Consider the following 18,075-nt stretch of genomic DNA (forward strand, 5'->3'; position numbering starts at 1 on the left):
CACACAGAGACTGAAAGGAAGGGATGGCAAAAATACAGAGCAAAATAGGAGCAAATAAAATTCAACAGCATATTGTAAGGATCTTATACATGACCAAGTGGGAATTTTCGCTAGGATGCAAGGTCAGTTGAATGTAAGTAAATCAATCAGTGTAATATATTACAGTACAGAATAAAGGGGAAAAAATCTGATCGTCTCAAAATATGCAGAAAAGGCCTTTGACAACATTCAATATACTCCCATGATTAAAAACTTGCAACAGAGTAGGGGCACCTAGGTGGCTCAGTAGGTTAAGCATCTACCTTCAGCTCTGGTCATGATCCCAGGGTCCTGGGATTGAGCCCTCATTGGCTACCCTGCTCAGTGGGGAGCCTGTTTCCCCCTCTTCCTGCTGCTCCCCCTGCTTGTACTCTCTCTCAAGTAAATGAATAAATAAAATCTTTAAAAGAAAAAACTTGCAACAAAGTGGAAATAAAAGGAAATTACATCAACATAACAAAGGCTCTATATGAAAAACTCCCAGCTAACTTCATACTCAAAAATGAAAAACTGAAACTCCCTCTAAGGTCAGGAATAAGACAAGGATATTCACTCTTGCCTTTTTTTTTTTTTAAAGATTTTATTTATTTAAGAGAGAGAAAGAGCATGAGCAGGAGGAGGGGGCAGAGGGAGAGGGAGAGAGAAAAACTCAAACAGACTCTGCTCAGCACGGAACCTAATGCAGGGCTTGATCTCATAACCCTGAGATGATGACCTGAGCCAAAACCAGCAGTTGGTTGCTGACCTGACTGAGCCACACAGGCGCCTCTAAGCTGCATTTCAAATGTATAAATTGTATTTTCCCGTGGTGATACTGTAGAGGAGGAAAAACTTTTCTTTGACCTGTGATCCCTGTGTGGATCTGAGAATGAAAGTGACAAAGACACATTAACAGGAGCAAAGCATACAAATTTTATTGAATTATGTACACGGAATTCTTCACAAGAGAATGAAAATGGAAACAAGTGACCAGAACAGGAAGTTTTTATATCTTTTGGGCAAAGAAACAATACATTTGTGAAGAGGTGACAAGACAAAGGGGTTTAGAACTAGGACTAGGAAAGATAAGGAAAGATCCTTATCTTTCTTAAATAAAAGTTCATTTAACAAGGTTTGTTTGCAGATTCTTCTGGTGTTCTCTCTGGGCTGATAAAAGTCTGTCTCCAGTAAATGAATCTATTTCCTGCTTTCATGCAGAAAAAGCCACTTTGCTGTGTTTATTGCTTCTTAATTGCCTTCAGTTCAAACAACTTTTATTTCAAAGAGGCCTATATGAGGGCAGCATTCTGGTTTCCTTCAGTATATTTCAGTTTGTATATTGGAATACCATAGATTTTAAAAAATAAATTAAAACTGAAAAGATGGAACACCTGAGTGTCTGCCTTTGGCTCAGGGCCTGATCCCAGGATCCTGGGATCGAGTCCTGTATCAGACTCCCCACAGGGAGCCTGCTTCTCCCTTTGCCTATGTCTCTGCCTCTCTCTGTGTCTCTCATGAATAAATAAATAAATCTTTTAAAAAATAAAATAAAACTGAAAAGATATTTTTCTACTGAGATTAGCTCCAATCTAAAGGTTAAATAGTTTAAAACTTTTAAAAGTTTAATAGTTTAAAAGTTTTAAATTCTTAAAAGGAACAGTCTGGCAAGATTTTGTGTACATAGATTTTGCAGAAATAGGGAATAGAAAGCTCCTTTTTATTAAAAAAAGGTAATGTTTATTAAGTGCTTAACAAATGTACCAATTAATTTCATAATTATATGATATTAGGAATGATGATATGTTCTTTGGATGATAGACATAGCATGGTGACATTTGGACAAAAGGCAGAACTTTTGTTACTTTCAACTCCAAACTAGAGCCAGTTGCCATGCAAGGCAGTACAGCTTGTGCCCGGGACAGGTCAGGAAGCAGAGCTGAAAGGGCCGGGTGGTGTCAGCTCGGTTATGCACCTTCCTAGGGATTGGGTATTTTGATTGATTCCAAGGACCCAAAGAAGAACAGGCCATCCCTGGACATGAGGTATCTGGGGGCCTCTGATGGTTGGGTACTGGATACCACAACCCAAGGGTGCTAGAGCCTGATGTGGAAAGTAATCGGGACTAGGGTTTAGCAAACCACCTGCAAGGCGAATGGAAAGTTTGTAGCTCTCACTTCAAAACTGAACCAGGAGAGCACATGTGTGTGCTCATACATATTTGTATGTTATGCAAATATTGTCAAATCTCTTTACCCCTTGAACTCATAAAACATCTATGAGGTAGGTAGTAGCATTATTATTCCCATTACACTTATGAGAAAACAAAGGCACAGAGATGAAGTTCAAAGAGAAGTTAGTTAGTGACAAAGTGAAGATTTGAAGCCATATGATTTGGCTCTAGAAGCCACATATGTCAATCACTATGTTTCACTGACCAGAATAAGGGAGATCAGGTGGGAAGTAAACATAAGTGATGTCCTCAGCTACCAATTCCTGAGTCAAAGAGGTGTTTTGTGGAAAGCATAATGGATAGAAAAGCAAACTCATTCTCTTAAGAGCATCAGAGTTTTTGCATGTAAAGCTAGTGAAGCAATTTGGTTGAAAGGAAGACCCAGGGACCAGATTTGGAGATAAAAGAGCGATCTTTCTACTTGTACTCAACTTCCTGTTTATCTGGAAAGGCTTAGTGGAGTCTCTTTTTTAGAGTGAAGGGCATTTAAAGTCACTCTCCTGTTGGAGCCATCAAATTCCCATAATTCATACTGTTAGATAATCCATCTACACTGGAATTCAATTCCATGCAACCCAGTATTTGGGGCTACTCTGAAGGAAAGCAAAATTCATTTAAGATTTGCTTTTGGTTTCAAGGTTATTTAAGGAGAGTAAACATATATAAAATAGAAAATAAGGGCCAAACTGTGTGCTATAAAGAATAATTTCAGGGTTTGCCTGGGTGGTTCAGTCAGTTAAGCATCCACCTTCAGCTCGGGTCATGATCCTGGAGTTCCAGGGTCAAGCCCCATATCAGGCTCACTGCTGAGTGAGGAGTCTCCTTCTTCCTCTGATGGGTTCTCCCATCCTCTCACTCACTGTCTTTCAAATAAATAAATAAAGTCTTAAAAAAACAAAAAGAATAATTTCAAGAAGGAAAAGGTCAACATGGCTCAAAGCAGCTTCAGGATTAGAGCACACTCTTCCCTCTTTGAACTCCTACAAATGCTGTGTACCTGTGTGGCACTTGGTATTGTTCTGACTTGTTCATTGCAGTAATCTGTGTACTTATGCAAATCCCACTACCAGATAGTGAGTTCTTCTTCCAGGGAAGTAGCTACAAGCCTTCTAATAGAGATTCTGGCAGTATCTGGCATAGTGACTTATTTTTTGCTAAGCTCTCCAAAGTGTTTGTTGAACATAGCTGATATGGGCATGGGGCTGAGCCTTAAATGACAGATTGGTTTGGAAAGTAAGGGAGGAAAGGAATAAGCTAAGAGAACAAGCTCATCAAAAATGGAAAGAACGAGCAAGATATTTCAGACTCATGGCAGACCAGAAGAAGGTTCACACAGGAGAGATGAGATGAGACAGAAAGGCATGGAGTCATATTGTAAAGATCAAACAATGAAATTGGAACTTCCTAACATATGCTGGTGGCTTTCAACAACACAGTCTAGGGGGAATTTGAATCTTCTGGGAAGTTTATAAAATACCAGTCCAGAGAAGATCAGATTGATAGGAGGGGTGTTAAGCAACCATGAGCATTTGAAAATGCTTCCTAGATGATTTATACACCCAACTGGTGTTTTTGGCATGGAAGAGGCTTTGAAAAAAAGTGTAACAATAGGTCCGAAAATAACATGAATGGAACTGTTAATCAATATGTTCATTTAAAGTGAGAAAGCTTGATCTAAAATATGCTTTATGTCTTGAAGTATACAATAGCCAATTTAAAACTCTGGATTCTGATTACAAGATTGTCATAAAAATTTTCGAAAGTACCGACATGGAAGAAAAAAGTCACTCCAAATCCTACAATACAGAAACATCCATTATAATACACTCATATAATTCTTTCCTTTGCTTAGCCTGCTTCCCCTTCCCTCATTAAAAAATGCATCCATTTGGACATATAACAACTTCATATGTATATGCATGTAGTGAAACAAATTCAGTTTGGATACAATGGGCAATTGAGGCCCATCCTTCTTCCAGCCACACTGCCCTTTCATTAAACTTGCAAAAGCATGTCCTTTGTATTAAACCATTTCGTTTTTGGGCTCTGCTCATAGCATGATGGTGGGATTTTACCATATGATGCATTTTATCTTAACAGTATCAATGCAACTTGGCCCTCCCTGCAGTGTTTACCTAGGGGAAGCCATGCTGACCAAGAAAGTATTCTCTCCCATTCTCCATGGTTCCTGCTGTCATCTGGACATCAAAACAATGATTGAATGGCCCCAAGTCTCACAAATACCTTCTGAAATTAGCTTCTTCTGCCTCGGTCTAAAGCCCTTTCTCTTCCAAGAGCTCAAATCAAGTTAACGAGGTAGGCAAGTTATGGCAGAGATACCACGCTTTTCTCCCTCTTCCTTCTTCCACCACCTTGCTTTCTCCCAAGTGCCCACACACGAACCTGTAAACCTACTACTCCTCTTGGTTTCCTTCCTCAGTACAAACCAACTCAGGTAGATGGCTACATACAGGCTCGTGCATGCATCAGACACATCCAAACATGAATTCTGGTTTAGCCCAGCCCAAGATCCTACACTACCTAAGCATAGTTAGGAAGATCATTCCCTAACAGATAAACAATAAGAGGATGGGCTCTGGGACTGTTAATAGATTACCCCTGAGTCATTTGTTTTCATAGCCGATTTTTAAAAGTATGACTCGTTATTCAAGAGGAGTTATCAGGATGTAGAAAACCATTGCTCAATGTATTTGGCAATGAATATGCCCATTATGGTTTTTTACACAACTTTACTTCTGTTGTGTAATTCCTGTTGACATAGTGTACCAACCAAGTTGCTGGGTAACAGGTGCTGAACAGAAAAGCACCTACAAGTGCTTTAAATGGTTGTCAACCACAGCAAGGAATCCATCTGCCCTGTATTATGAAGCATGCAGCTTGAAAAATACATTTGTGTCACAGGGCAAGGAGATGAAGCAGGAAGAAAACGATGTGAAATGTTGGGGTTCAGGAGCCAATAATTAAGAATTCTTGAGACATCTTCAGTGCAAAAAAGTGGTTTTATTAAAGCACAGGGGTAGGACCTATGGGCAGAAAGAACTATCCTGGGGTTGTGAGGAATGACTGATTATAGAATTTCAAGTTGGGAGGGGGTTAGGGATAACTTAAATCTCTCAGAAATTTGGAAGCCAGGTTTCCAGGACCTTGAGGGGCTAGCTGTCATCAGGTTAAGGTCACTTACAACTGTCTAGTAAGCCATGAGTCATGAGACCCTTTAGAGGTCTATCAGTGGGCCATATGCTTGCAGGATGATTGCTAACATACATCTTGGCATTGGCGGGGGCAGACAGGTAGAGACAAAGGAAGTTTCCAAAGGGATTTTTATATGTTAAAGAAGATGTACAGGATCCTGGATGTCTTGCTAATGTCAAGCTAAGGTTGCATTTGCTGCACTTAGTGAAGTATTAGCAATCCAGGCAGTTGAGTTCCTGGAGGTAGTTACCTGCCTGTCTTAAGTACTTATCAATGGGCTGCAAAGGAAATTTAATTTTTTTTTCTCTTGCCTTTGTTCTCCACCTCAGAAAATAGAGTCCTGCCAGTGAAAGCACTGAGGCCAAGCCACCCCTGGGTTACACAACCCAACTGAGAACACAGCAATTTGATCCCTGAATTTGGGGTCTTGAGTTACCAAACTGTGTGAAAGATTCTCCTCTCAATTATTACATTATGTCTTCCCCATTCTTCAGGCCTTAGTTTTGACTTGCCTGTCAGTTTAAGTATATCAAAATAATTTTTCAAAAATGATTCCTAAAAGTTCTATTGTCTGAGTCCTTGAAAATTTGTTACCATAATACCTGAACTAAAATTAATACAGTGTAAAACTTCATAGCCATAACCTTTTCTCTTTTCAAAAGCATGTAGATGATTCTTCAGTGGCAAAATTAATCTGATTTTTAATGCTCAGTAAGTAACATTTACCCTCCCCAATCATAGAATGTCCACGGTTTTGTTTTTGCTTTTGCTTATGTGCAAATTCGGAAGCTACTATTTTCCTAGTAGGTGGTGTGTAGTTACACCCAGGGAGAGAACCACCTTTTTTAAGAGAAAGCTTTTATAAGCCTGATATATGGTCCAGCCTCAGGAGCAGTAGACTGATGGATTAAGGCTGGAGAGAATCTGTTTTAAGAGAAGGAATCTGAGGGCTGCTGAGAGAGGGCAGGGAAGGGGTACCCAGAGTTTAGGTATTGGTGGTAACATGGAAAAGGAGATTCTGTACATATAAACCAGCTAGGAAGGGTTTAAAAAAGATAAAGGGAGATAACAACCTCCAAATGGAGTCACTTATGCTAAACCCCACATCGGTGAACCTTAGCTTAATATCTAACATAACTGTGGCTCTTACCTTTCCAGAGATGGTGGTTTTTAACCAGTTAACCTGGAATTACTAGGTCAGTACTAGTGAGGCAATCCCACTTCTCCTTCCCTTAGGAAGGCAACCTTTCCCAAAACAATGCACTCTGTGCAGAATAATTTCCTTTTTCCATTCCCTTTTTGCCTTTAAGAACCTCTCTTTTTCTACAGCTCAGTGGAGCTCTTTTCTGTTTGCTAGATGGGATGCTGTTTGATTCATGAATTGTTGCATAAAGCCAGTTTGATCTTTATATTTACTCAATTGAATTTTTATTATTTAACAGAAGTCAGTGAAGAGCAGACAGTATGTGTTTCTCAACAGAGAGAGTATTCAAATTTCTCTTGGCACCCCTCCCTCAGAACTCCCTTCCCAGCCCACAGTTGTCTGGAAAATTAATATGCACAATTTATAACTCAATTTCCTGCATCCAGGAGATGCTCATCTAATTTACTCAACTGAACTGAAATAGGATCTTTCCATAGTTACATTTTCTGGAGTTTCTGGAGTTTTGACCTGGGTTAATAATGTTAATTCCTAGCCATTTTAACTGCCTAAAATCTTCTTATTATCTTTGTTTAAAAATATCAATAGTAGCCAGATTTATCAAGTATTTTTCATTTATGTATTGTTACATATCCATCAGGTTTAAATTCTTTCTTATAACCTGAAAGAAAAGCAGGGACACTTATCACAGGAATAGTTCATATCTACAGCCAAGGTTAGATGCCACTAAGAAATAGTTCTGTTTGAAATGGTTTTTATTTGGCATTTGTACTTCTGTCTGTAGAATGAAGAGATGATGCTAAAATATCAACAGTAGAGAAAAAAATAAATAGAGGAAGCCTGTGATAGCTACTCCAGGATGTAGCAACTTAATTTAGGAAAGAGAAAAAGAGGTTTAGAAACATTTTGAAAAAAGACCTGTCAGGCACCAAATAGCATCTTTATACAATGCAGAAAATGCTCTGTGTCCTGAAAGTATTTAGAAGTGACTTTCTTAGCCTCTTTGGAGGGAAAGGTAGAGGATAAAATGCCTATCAGCAGAGTAAAAAGTTCATGTTTGTCATCTGTAGAAAAAATAATAATATACCACTGAATCACTATTCAACTTGTACAGAAACTTCTCTTTTAATTTCTCATCTCTGCTGCAGTAAACTATTCCTGATGTACATCTCACCCCTATGCCATGACCCTAAAGCCAAAATATGCCAGTGACCTTACAATTACTGATGTGTGACAGCCCCTCTTCTTTTTGTACCCAATTTACAAGATACCTGCAGTCTGGAAATTACAATGGGTGGCAGTTTATAGAAAGGGCAAGCAAGTAAGTAGAAGAAAGGATGGGCAAACAATACAGAACTGTGTTATAAGCAATCAAAATGAGCTCTACAAGCATCAATACCAAGCCCAGGATTTCTGGGCAATGTCCACCCTGTCTTTGGTTCTGTAGCAATTTAAACTCTGTATTTTGACACCTATAGATCAATGGTAAATTTAACCACCAAAACAACCCACACATAATGATGGAGAGAAAGAATATAAAAGAAAAGAAAAATTAGTTACAGACAATAATATAGAATTGTTGGATTGTGGTCTAAAACATTACCCTACACATTTTTCTTCTGAGAAACTGTTTAATCTAGCAAATCTTCCATCACTCTATTTATTCCAAGAATCTAAGGCAAGGCTCAAGGGAGGAAAAATGAAAAAAAAAACTGAAAGATCAAAGAGTAAAATTTGTGGCTTTTGAGGTCTTGAGTAGACATAGACCACAGTCTTCAAAGTTATAAAGTTGTAAGATCTATGTGTCTGGGAGAGGAAAATAATTTAAAATATTCAAAAACTTGGTTTGGAAAGTTGAAAGACATAGATTGAAATAAATGGTCATACAGCATATTCAAGAACCACGTATTGGACTAAGAATTATAATAATGTTGAATTAGTTCCTATCCAAAGAAGTAAAAAGTTCGAAGAGCTAATAAGAGAAATGCATAGTGGGTTGATGGCCAGGACCTCCCTTCCTCCAGGGGGTGAGTCGCCTATTTGATGGGTGGGGCAGCATGTGGAAATATTTGGTAATAGAAACTCAAGAGAGGTCTAGAATTACCAGAGGAGAGGAAATTATGTTTAAACTTTCCAGAATATAGTTCATGAACTTGCAAACCTTATAATGGAGCTACGTGTCCTACTCGGCATCTGAGTTGTAGAGTAGCAATGACTGGGGGAAAGGTCTGGGGAAGTGACCCTCTGGATAGGCTTGCTGATTGACACACTAGACTATTTTTGAGTCCCTACTACCACACCCCAGGGATCAGAGAGACCCAACAGAATCCAAGTCTGGATGGAAAGGTTGCCAATGGTATCAGAAACAGCTAGCTGCCTACTAAAAATCTTGTTTCTTTACTGAGAGGTAATGTTCCAGCTGCAGGCTGCATTTCTCAGCATTTTTGACATGTAAGTATGGCAATATGTCTAATATTGCCAATGGAATATGAGCAAAAGTGATTAAAAAGCAGGAGTGCATTCCCCATACTCTTTCCTCTTCTTCTAGCTAGAAGAAAAGGATCCAAGGCCCTAGGGTTATGGTTTCTGCACCCAGTTTGCCAACCATAATGAATTCACAAGGCATACCTAGAATATATTAAATATTCACAGGAAATAGTACTATCAGTAGAACACACCATAATGAACTTTGAAGGTGTATATGGGATATCATAGATTTTTAAAGAAAACATAGTACTGTCCCAGGACATTGAGCAAACTACTATTATTAAATTGTTTGGTGCTCACTACTATATAAAAGGACCATTATAAAGTTCTTTTGGTCTGCAGCCCTAAGAATATGTTACTGAGACTCTAAGGACACTGTGAACCAAGAAAGTTTGGGAACTTTCTAAGTCTGCCTTAGGGAATGATGGTACCACAAGAAGAAAGGAGGCTGGGTTTCTAAATTTCTAAATGAGGGAAAGCCACATACATATTAAGAACTCCCACATAAAAAAAAAAAATTCCCACATCAAATGGGGATATGAGCCAGACATTAACTTCTGATGTATTAGCCCACTGAACTTTTAGAGTTTATTTGTCACAGTGGCTAGTATTACCCTAAATAATACACAGAATATTTAAGAATCTAGATACAAGGCCAAGAACTGCAGATAAAGGATCAGAAGAGAGAAACCACATGTCAATGGAGACCAAGCCAAGAGGATGACTCACAGAGTAGATGCCTCTTATTGAGGTCAATACATAAGCCCCCTGAAACTAAGATCAATGACAAGGAAATAAGGAAAAGGTGAAGGATACTAAAGACCTTAGCCCAAGTGAGACCAAGCAACCTGAAATTTGACGAGTGGGTGTTTGAATGTTAAGTATACGTTGAAAAAGAAATAAATTCACATTATGTACATTTCATTCTGGAACTGTAAAATTTTGAATCCATCGTATATATGTCGTACCAAGGAAAGAAATACAGAGGTCACTGTCTCTGTTTCTATAACTGGGTCACCCAGCTACAGACTGGGGCCACCATCTCAGCTGGTTGTGGTTGTGTGTCCATTGGGGTAAAGAGCCTTAGTCCCTGGTGGTGCTGCCTAGGTGAGGTCACAGTACATTCATTAGTCCTTTGGTAGGACATGACAAGTCCAGGAACTCCCCTGAACACCTTCTACCACTCCCTCCTACTATTATGTAGCCATATTTCCACTCCACTGTCAGGCTTAATCACTCTAACCAACACTATAATCCTATTTGTGCCCCTCCTTTTTTTTTTCCAGAGAAGTCCAATGAAGACCAGGCAGCCACTTTGAATTCCACTTCGATATAACTATTACTGTGTCTCTTGGTGGAAACATGCCTCCTTCCTTGCTCACTGAAACTTCTAAATCAGTGGAGTCCAGACCCATGAAAAAGTAGTACCAGGAATAAGATAATGGATAGCAACCCAACCCAAACCACACATGTCTACTAGAAAAGTGATGAAAACACCTCATAGTCAAACATCTTCCGTGGTCGTCCCCCCTCAGCTTTGGTGTGTTTTGCTGCTCATTTCTCTCCTAGATATGTAAACACGGCCAATTTATCATCATCCAATCCAGTGATTCTCAACTGATGACAATTTTGCCCCTTAAGGGAACATTTGGCAGTGTCTGAAGTCATTTGGAATAGTCACAACTCGGAGACAGGATATTGGCATTTAGTGGATACAGGCCAGGGGGTGCACAGGACAACCCCCTCAACAAATAATTATATGATCCAGAATGTCACCATGCTGAGGTTGAGAAATCCTGATGGAATTAATTTATTTGCATAATCTGCTTCCCCCACTAGAATGCAAGCTTTGTGAGAGCAGGGGCTTTGTCCATCGGATTTGTTATTCTATGTGTGGAACAAGGAAGTCAACAAATATTTGATAACTTCCTAAGTGATGAGTGAGTGCCTCATAGGGCACATTAAGTATTTTTATACACATGATCACATCCAAACACTTGGCTCCTTGGATTGGAAAGCTTAGTAAGGTGAAGGAGGGTGGTAGAAGGTAGCATGACTAAACTATCTGGGGTGGCACAACTTCTTTGAATGTCCTAATGTAACTCACTTCCCACGATGGCTAACTAAAATGCTCATAATTTTCCTTCACATTAATTTTGGAATTTGAAGAAATACGGGCAGTTTTTACAACGTCCTCAATTCTTCCATTTGTTGAGTGATATTTTCATCCAGGCACCATCGTAGGTGCTGTCACAGAACCACACGATGACTTAGGACTTGTGTTCAACCAAGTGCACAGAGATGTGATGTAATTGTTCCAGATCTTTCCTATCAATTATAAATGTATTTCCCCCTCTAGGACAAGTGCTTCTTGTCCTCCCTTCTCCCCTCGACAGCTCAGTGAAGTTTGGAAGAAAGGCCACAGGGGAAGGCCAGCTCTGTAGTAGTAGGGAGTCCATCCTGGGGTCCCACAACCATACCCCAACCCTAGGTCTATTGCAGCACTAATGGCCACTTCCGAGCACCTGTTATTTATTCAGTTTGTCCCTCCTCGCCTGTGGCAGGTCATGCTCCTGACGGTCTTTATATCCCTGGCACCTGGCACACAAGATGGGTTCAATAAATACTTCTTGAAAAAAAAAAATAATAAAACGCCTTTCACCTACTTCACAATGTCACCTAGGGCACCCTTTGCCAACTTCACAATGTCACCCAAGGCATGGTGTCGCCTACTTCACAATGTCAAACCTGCCCAGCACAGAAATGGGGACTTCACGGGGGGCTCAGAAATAGATCGCGTTTCAGCCTGGTGGGATCCACATTCTAGCGGTGGCTCCAGCCAATGAAGAGAAAAGCAGAGGACCCAAAGTCTTGGGCTGCGGCAGGTGGATTGGGGCGAAACAGCCGGAGACGGAGGAGCAGGAGCGCTGGGCACTGAGGCCGCGGGCCCGGGACCAGCGCTTGCGGGATGGCCCAGCCCCGGAGCCGCGGGTAGGCAGGGGCATGCAGGTCACCGCTGCGCAGGGCGCCTGGTCCCCGCCGCCGCAGACGCGTGGCCGACCCTGGCGACACAGGTGAACCGCCTCGCCCAAGCCCGGGCCGCAGGGAAAGCGGCAGGTGGCCTCGCCAGGGCCAGGAGAGCGGCGGGGGAACTTTCTCGGCGCGGCCCACAGGGGGCCAGCGGGTCACGAAGGACCGGCCTTGCCCAGTGGGGCGAAGGTCCTTCCCAAGGCCACGTGAGGCTGCCTCGCCCCTAAAAGCCCCAAACCGGCAGGGCCAATGGAAGAGTAAGGACGCCCGGGCTCGGAGACGCCGGCTCAGGAGCCGCTCCCGCTGCACCGCCCCGTGCGCCCCGTGCGCCCCGTGCGCCCCGGGGAGGTCGCGGCCGCCCCGCGATGCCCCGCCGCGCCCGGGACGCGCGCCTGGGGCCCAGCCCGCCGCTGCCGCCGCTGCTGCCGCTGCTGCTCCTGCTGGCCGCCGCCGTGCCGCCGGGCCGGGCAGGTGAGCCGCGCGCCCCAGGACCCCCGGACCCCCAGGACCGCGGGAGGGGCGCGGGGGCGCGGAGGGGGGCCCGGGCGGCTGGGGGGCCTGCCCCGGGGAAGGGCAGGGGCTGTGCGAACTTGGGAAGTGTGGGCCAGGGTCCTTGGCGGGCAGGTCCGCTCGCTCCCTCCCGCGCGGCTCTTGGCTGGCTGAGCCTCCACGGCCCGAAAGCGCAGCCCAAGGACGCCCAAACATGTGTACTCACAGCACAGAGGCAGGACTCCGGCCGCCGGTTTTGGTTTCTTTTCTTAACTGCCAGTGACTTTGGTTTCAAGTTGAGCGCAGCCTGGTACTGTCAGCCTGCTCTGTGCCGGGCGGGCACCGTGCTAAAGGGCTTTTGGCGCAGTGCTTACCGTAAACCCCAAAGGGGACTGTGATCCCCATTCTACAGAACATTTGGAATTGAGGAAAATTCAGTAGCTTCGGTAAAGAGACACAGCAAGTGAAAGCAGAGCTGAAATGCCAAGCGGTATCTACTTAACTACTCCTTTCGTAGTGAAACAGGTTTTATCTCTGCAGGTATTGACAGCAATCTGTACCCTTTGCCAAAAACAAACAAACAAACAAACTGGATTTGTCAGTTTTCTTCCTAATGGATAAGAAGACCAAGATTAACTGTAGAAACTTGAAAGGCTTCAACAAAAGTATTAAGAGAGGATTACATTTGTTTTCTTTCTTAGGCCCTTTTCTGTGCTGACCTAGTGCAAGAATAAGGTGGGGTTCGGGAGAGTGGATTCCTTCCCAAATGAATGTACTGATTCTTATTACACCACCTCCTATCAACAAGTGACCGCAGTTAGCAGATTTCAAGGCCTTTGCTTTCGCAACTTGCTCCCTTACCTCTCATAAATCTTTCCAGTCTTTTAAACTGTAGGGGGCTTTAGGATCAGAAGCCATGCACCCCTAGGCTCCTGACTCTTGACTTACCTGCACATCCTGTGCCTTGCCTGCGCTGCGGACCTGGCATTCATGCCACCCTTTCAGCCCCAGGAAACTGCTCCTTTCAGACATAGCTGGGACAGGCTAGAAAGGGCTCCAGAAATGGAAATGGCTTTTTGTGTCTGGAATGTTGAGGGAAACCCTTCTAACTTTTCTGTTCTTTTGGATCATTTGGATTGTTTGAAATGTTTGTTGGATGGCAGGGACAGCCTGAGGAGTGAGGTGGAGATACTGGTTTTCTACAGATGAGACACAATGATGAAACCTGGCCAGAAACAGCTGCTTAAATTGAGTCCCCCAGATAATCAGCTGACGCTGTGCCAGTTTGGTCGAAGACTGAGGGCATTTCTGGGGCCAGTGATGTTTGACAGCCCTGTGCCTGGCAATCCAGAAAAGACTTCTTATCATGCCCTTGAGGAACAACTGGTGAAGCCTACTCCAACTGTTAGAAACAGATGTGGTCTGTTTCCTTTGTCCAACCCATAGTAACCTGTTTTCCAGTACAGCTTTTGGCGGTTTGTCTCACCTTTCTAGTAAGTCTAGTAGCGACTTGCAGGCAGAGAATGGAGCCTTTGCTACCTCTTGTTTGTCATGTTTTCTCTGAAGTGCCCAGCACAGTACTCTGAATTTAACGGGTACCAACACACACTAAGAGGATTGCATTTTCATCTCCCTGGAATAATTATATCTACCAATGTGCACCTATTAATCTAAAAACAACTTAAGTTGTAAAAGTTACTTTGTAGTTTCATTGTTCCAGAAATACTGGCCAACGATCGCACATTCATCCTAGCCTGCCTTTCAAACTAGCATAGGCTTCAAATAGCATAGCATTCATTGCCTTTATCCTTCCGGACTGAAAAGCCTATTTGTTTTTAGGATGTCTTCTATAATTTTTCTTAGTGATGTGTGTAGTGAAGTCACATCACTAGGGAAAGACATGGGTTGGTTACCAAGAGACTTATAAGGTGGCATGTGCCTTGGTAAAACTGGTTCCAAATCTGGCCCCTGGACTTGCAGGGCTAGACTCTAGAAATGCATTCTTTCCCCTGCTCCAGAGCCAATCAGATACAAAGAAGCTGATTCACCCTGATAGACACAGAAGTCTAGTCACCAAAACACCAATAATTACTTTTTAGCAGACTGGACATTTGTGTAACCTGCCCGGCCACTTTCTTGTAATCAAATTACACAAAATAGAGAATATCAGGGGTTCTCAGTCTGGAGGCCTGATTCATTTGCTTCCCAGGAGTACTGATGCTTCAGGTGGCCTCTGGGTGCTCATTGACTGGACAGTGCTCCCCTGGCACAGCTGGCCATTGACTCCAGGACACCACTTTTACCCAGCTCTCTCTTTCTCTGTGTATGTCTCTCATGAATAAATAGATAAAATCTTTTTAAAAAAATGCACTTGAAGATGTGGCTAGAGAATTTATCAATGTTCTTATTTGTTTCTTCGCATTACTGCAAAACAGGAACTTACTCAATGGGGTAAAAGATGAAACTAAGGTAGTGAAAATATGAGGAAATTTTAATCTAAAACTTGCAACTCTGTGTCTGCACAAACAACAAATATCATGTTATAATCTTCCAGTGGGAAATTGTGAAAGGCCCCTCATCCAGAGCTTGCTCTGAAATGAGTGTTAGCCTTGCAAATGGTACAGTCTCAACACACCAGGTAGTGGGGGAGTTATTCACACGCCAGCATTAGCAAACCCCCAATACCAAAATTCAAATCCACAACTAGAGATCAAGAACAAATACACAGACCCAATACCAATCTGTCTCGTTCCCAGCTGGTGGGGAAGTGTAGGATGGAGACAGCCACACAACCAAGAAAATGGTGTGTTAGGCCCAATGGAATCAGTACAATGAAAGATCAGATTTCTGATTCTCAAAGAGCCTGTAAGCAAATTCTTAAACCCAATACATACAAGTACGTGTAACTAAAGAGTGATCTGGATGAATGGTGAGCTGAGAGTGCCGAGTCAGAAGGGAACAAAGCTGACTTTCTGTTGAGAGGACTTTTAGCAAGAACTCTGATTGAAGCTAGCAGTTCAGACTAGGTACGTTCCAAAGGGATGAAGGAAAAGAATTGTTCCAGATCCAAGCAAATCTTCAGCATTTTTTTGGATTAGTGTTTTGTTTCTTTGACACCTTTTTTTCTTTTTTTAAGTAGTATCCCTTTCTACTTACCTTCTACAGTATGCCTTCCACTTCACATCCTCTCCCTGCCTTTGATCCTTACTTCAGCAGCTGAAATGTGAGGTGCCTCACCCTTGCCACCCTGCACGGATGCCTTGCTCTCTGTGGCTTCTCTGGCACCATAACCATTTAGCACTGGAGCACTTGCAAACCTGAGAAGAGGGATTTAATGCCTCCATAGGGTAACTTTTGATCAGCACAGGATGGGCACAGGTAGTTAAATGCTCATCCTTCCATCCCTGGATGGGGTCTCCAGGGGCTTACCTACACCCTTCTTTGGGCCATCTCAGATTACACCTTTTTTTTTTTTGTAAATTTATTTTTTATTGGTGTTCAATTTGCCAACATATAGAATAACACCCAGTGCTCATCCCATCAAGTGCGCCCCCTCAGTGCCCGTTACCCAGTCACCTGCACCCCCCCCCCGCCCTCCTCCCCTTCCCCCACCCCTAGTCCGTTTTCCAGAGTTAGGAGTCTCTCATGTTCTATCTCCCTTTCAGATTACACCTTTGAATTAGCTTTCCCTCCTTCCCTGTCTCACTCTCCCCATTCCCCAACCCTGTTCCTGGGAGCACTTCCCAGAATAATTCCCCTTTCAGCAAGAGTCCTAGGCTCTGATTTCCATTGGGAGTGAGAGCTGAAACACTTAGAATTTTGCTGCCTGGAGATTGTTTATCATGAATCAGTTATTTTCCTAGTGACTCTGAAGAAGAGTCAAAGCAAATCTAAAAACCAGCTATCAATTTACTGAGCCCTTTCAAAGAAGGGATGTGGAATGCCAAGGTACACTGAGAGATACAAAGAGATTATGTTCCATGGACATAAATGAGAAAAGCCATTCAAGGATCAGAATCAGAACTGTCAGCTAAACTCAATCTAAATAGATTAAATCGCCGTCTTAATTTTTTAAATATTTCCTCTCACATATTCTGCATCTGCTCTCTTATGCTTGTTCCTCTTTTTCTCTACCTAACTTACTGAATAAATTAGGTAAAATTGCATTGCTCCAGCTTAAAAACCACTCACTCTATCATTAACGAAGTGCCTGGAAAAATAGATTCCAAATATGGGAAAGAGTGATGTAGGCCACTTATGACTATTTTACAAATTCTAAGACAGGATTAGGATTTTTTTTTTTCCAAATGGAAACAACTCCTAGAAAAAACTAGAATATGCAAGTAAATATATTTACTTTGGGTGTTTGGATTTTTATGTAGAGAGTAATATAAATATAAGTATAAAAATGAGGCTTCTTCCATCTGTTTTTATAAAGTAACATTCCCATTGATTCAACAGATATTTACCAAGTATGTTGATTTTGAAGATGTTGCTGTTGAAGATCTTAAATCTCATTTCCCCTTGGGGGAAATACCAACACATGGCATTTGCCCTTGGGCGTCTGAAGGGGCGTCATTCCGTAAGCCCCTTCCTTGAGTTTGAGGACATAATGACTTGAGTTTTTTTATATTAACTTCTGTGGATGTTCTGATATATTTTGTTTTCATTAGAACACACACAACTAAATAGACTCATCACAGAAACAGTATTGTGCCGGGTACAGCACTCCAAGGATACCCAGCAGTAAGCAGGACCCGGCTCTGCCTTCAGAGTGTGTATAGAGTCTAGACTGGGATTTGAAGTATGCGATACTGTTCTACCTTTTTTGCTGTTCATCTTTTCATGACATCTGTCTCCGAACATGGAGATGTTGTAAATAAATAAATAAATAAATAAATAAATAAATAAATAAATAAAAATAGAGAAGTGGAGCACCTGGGTGGCTCAGGCAGTTGATGTCTGCCTTTGGCTCAGGTCATGATCCCGGGGCCCTGGGATGGAGCCTCACATAGGCTCCCTGCTCAGCAGGAATCTCTGCCTCTCTGTCTGCCTCTCCCCCAGCTCATGTTCTTTCTCACACTTTCTTTCTCTCTATCTCTCAAATAAATAAATAAAATCTAAAAGAGAGAGAGAGAGAGAGAGAAGTAAAATGGTTTAAACTATTAAAGGATTTAAGAAAATCAGAAAGTAGCATGGTACCATGGTACCAGGAAAACCAAAAGATTCAATGCATAGAGAAAACATTGAGGAAGGGAGGACATGAGTTAGGGATGGGGTAAGAAATCTCTTCAGATTTTGGCTTACTTCACCAAGCACTTACTAAATTGGCCAGTTTGTTAACAGTACATTCTTATCATTGAATTCCCTTAAGGGAAAAGGTGTTTTTAATGCTTGGAGGTGCACTACTGTCAAAAAAGCACTGATTTGCAGAAGTGTATTATTT

The 18,075-nt window shown here is 42.2% G+C and overlaps 1 protein-coding gene across 1 annotated transcript in view; it reads left to right on the forward strand.

Annotated features, from left to right (window-relative positions):
- The first annotated feature begins 12,384 nt into the window (after positions 1-12,384).
- The window catches only part of PLBD1 (phospholipase B domain containing 1), a 51,888-nt gene continuing 46,197 nt past the window's right edge, over positions 12,385-18,075 (forward strand). Inside the window, exon 1 of the mRNA XM_072765988.1 lies at positions 12,385-12,611. Coding sequence (XP_072622089.1) covers positions 12,506-12,611 — 106 coding nt within the window. The 5' untranslated portion in view covers positions 12,385-12,505. The remainder of the gene's footprint in view (positions 12,612-18,075) is intronic.

Source organism: Vulpes vulpes, chromosome 8 (assembly GCF_048418805.1).
Source record: "Vulpes vulpes isolate BD-2025 chromosome 8, VulVul3, whole genome shotgun sequence".
In the NCBI taxonomy this organism is placed as follows: Eukaryota; Metazoa; Chordata; class Mammalia; order Carnivora; family Canidae; genus Vulpes; species Vulpes vulpes.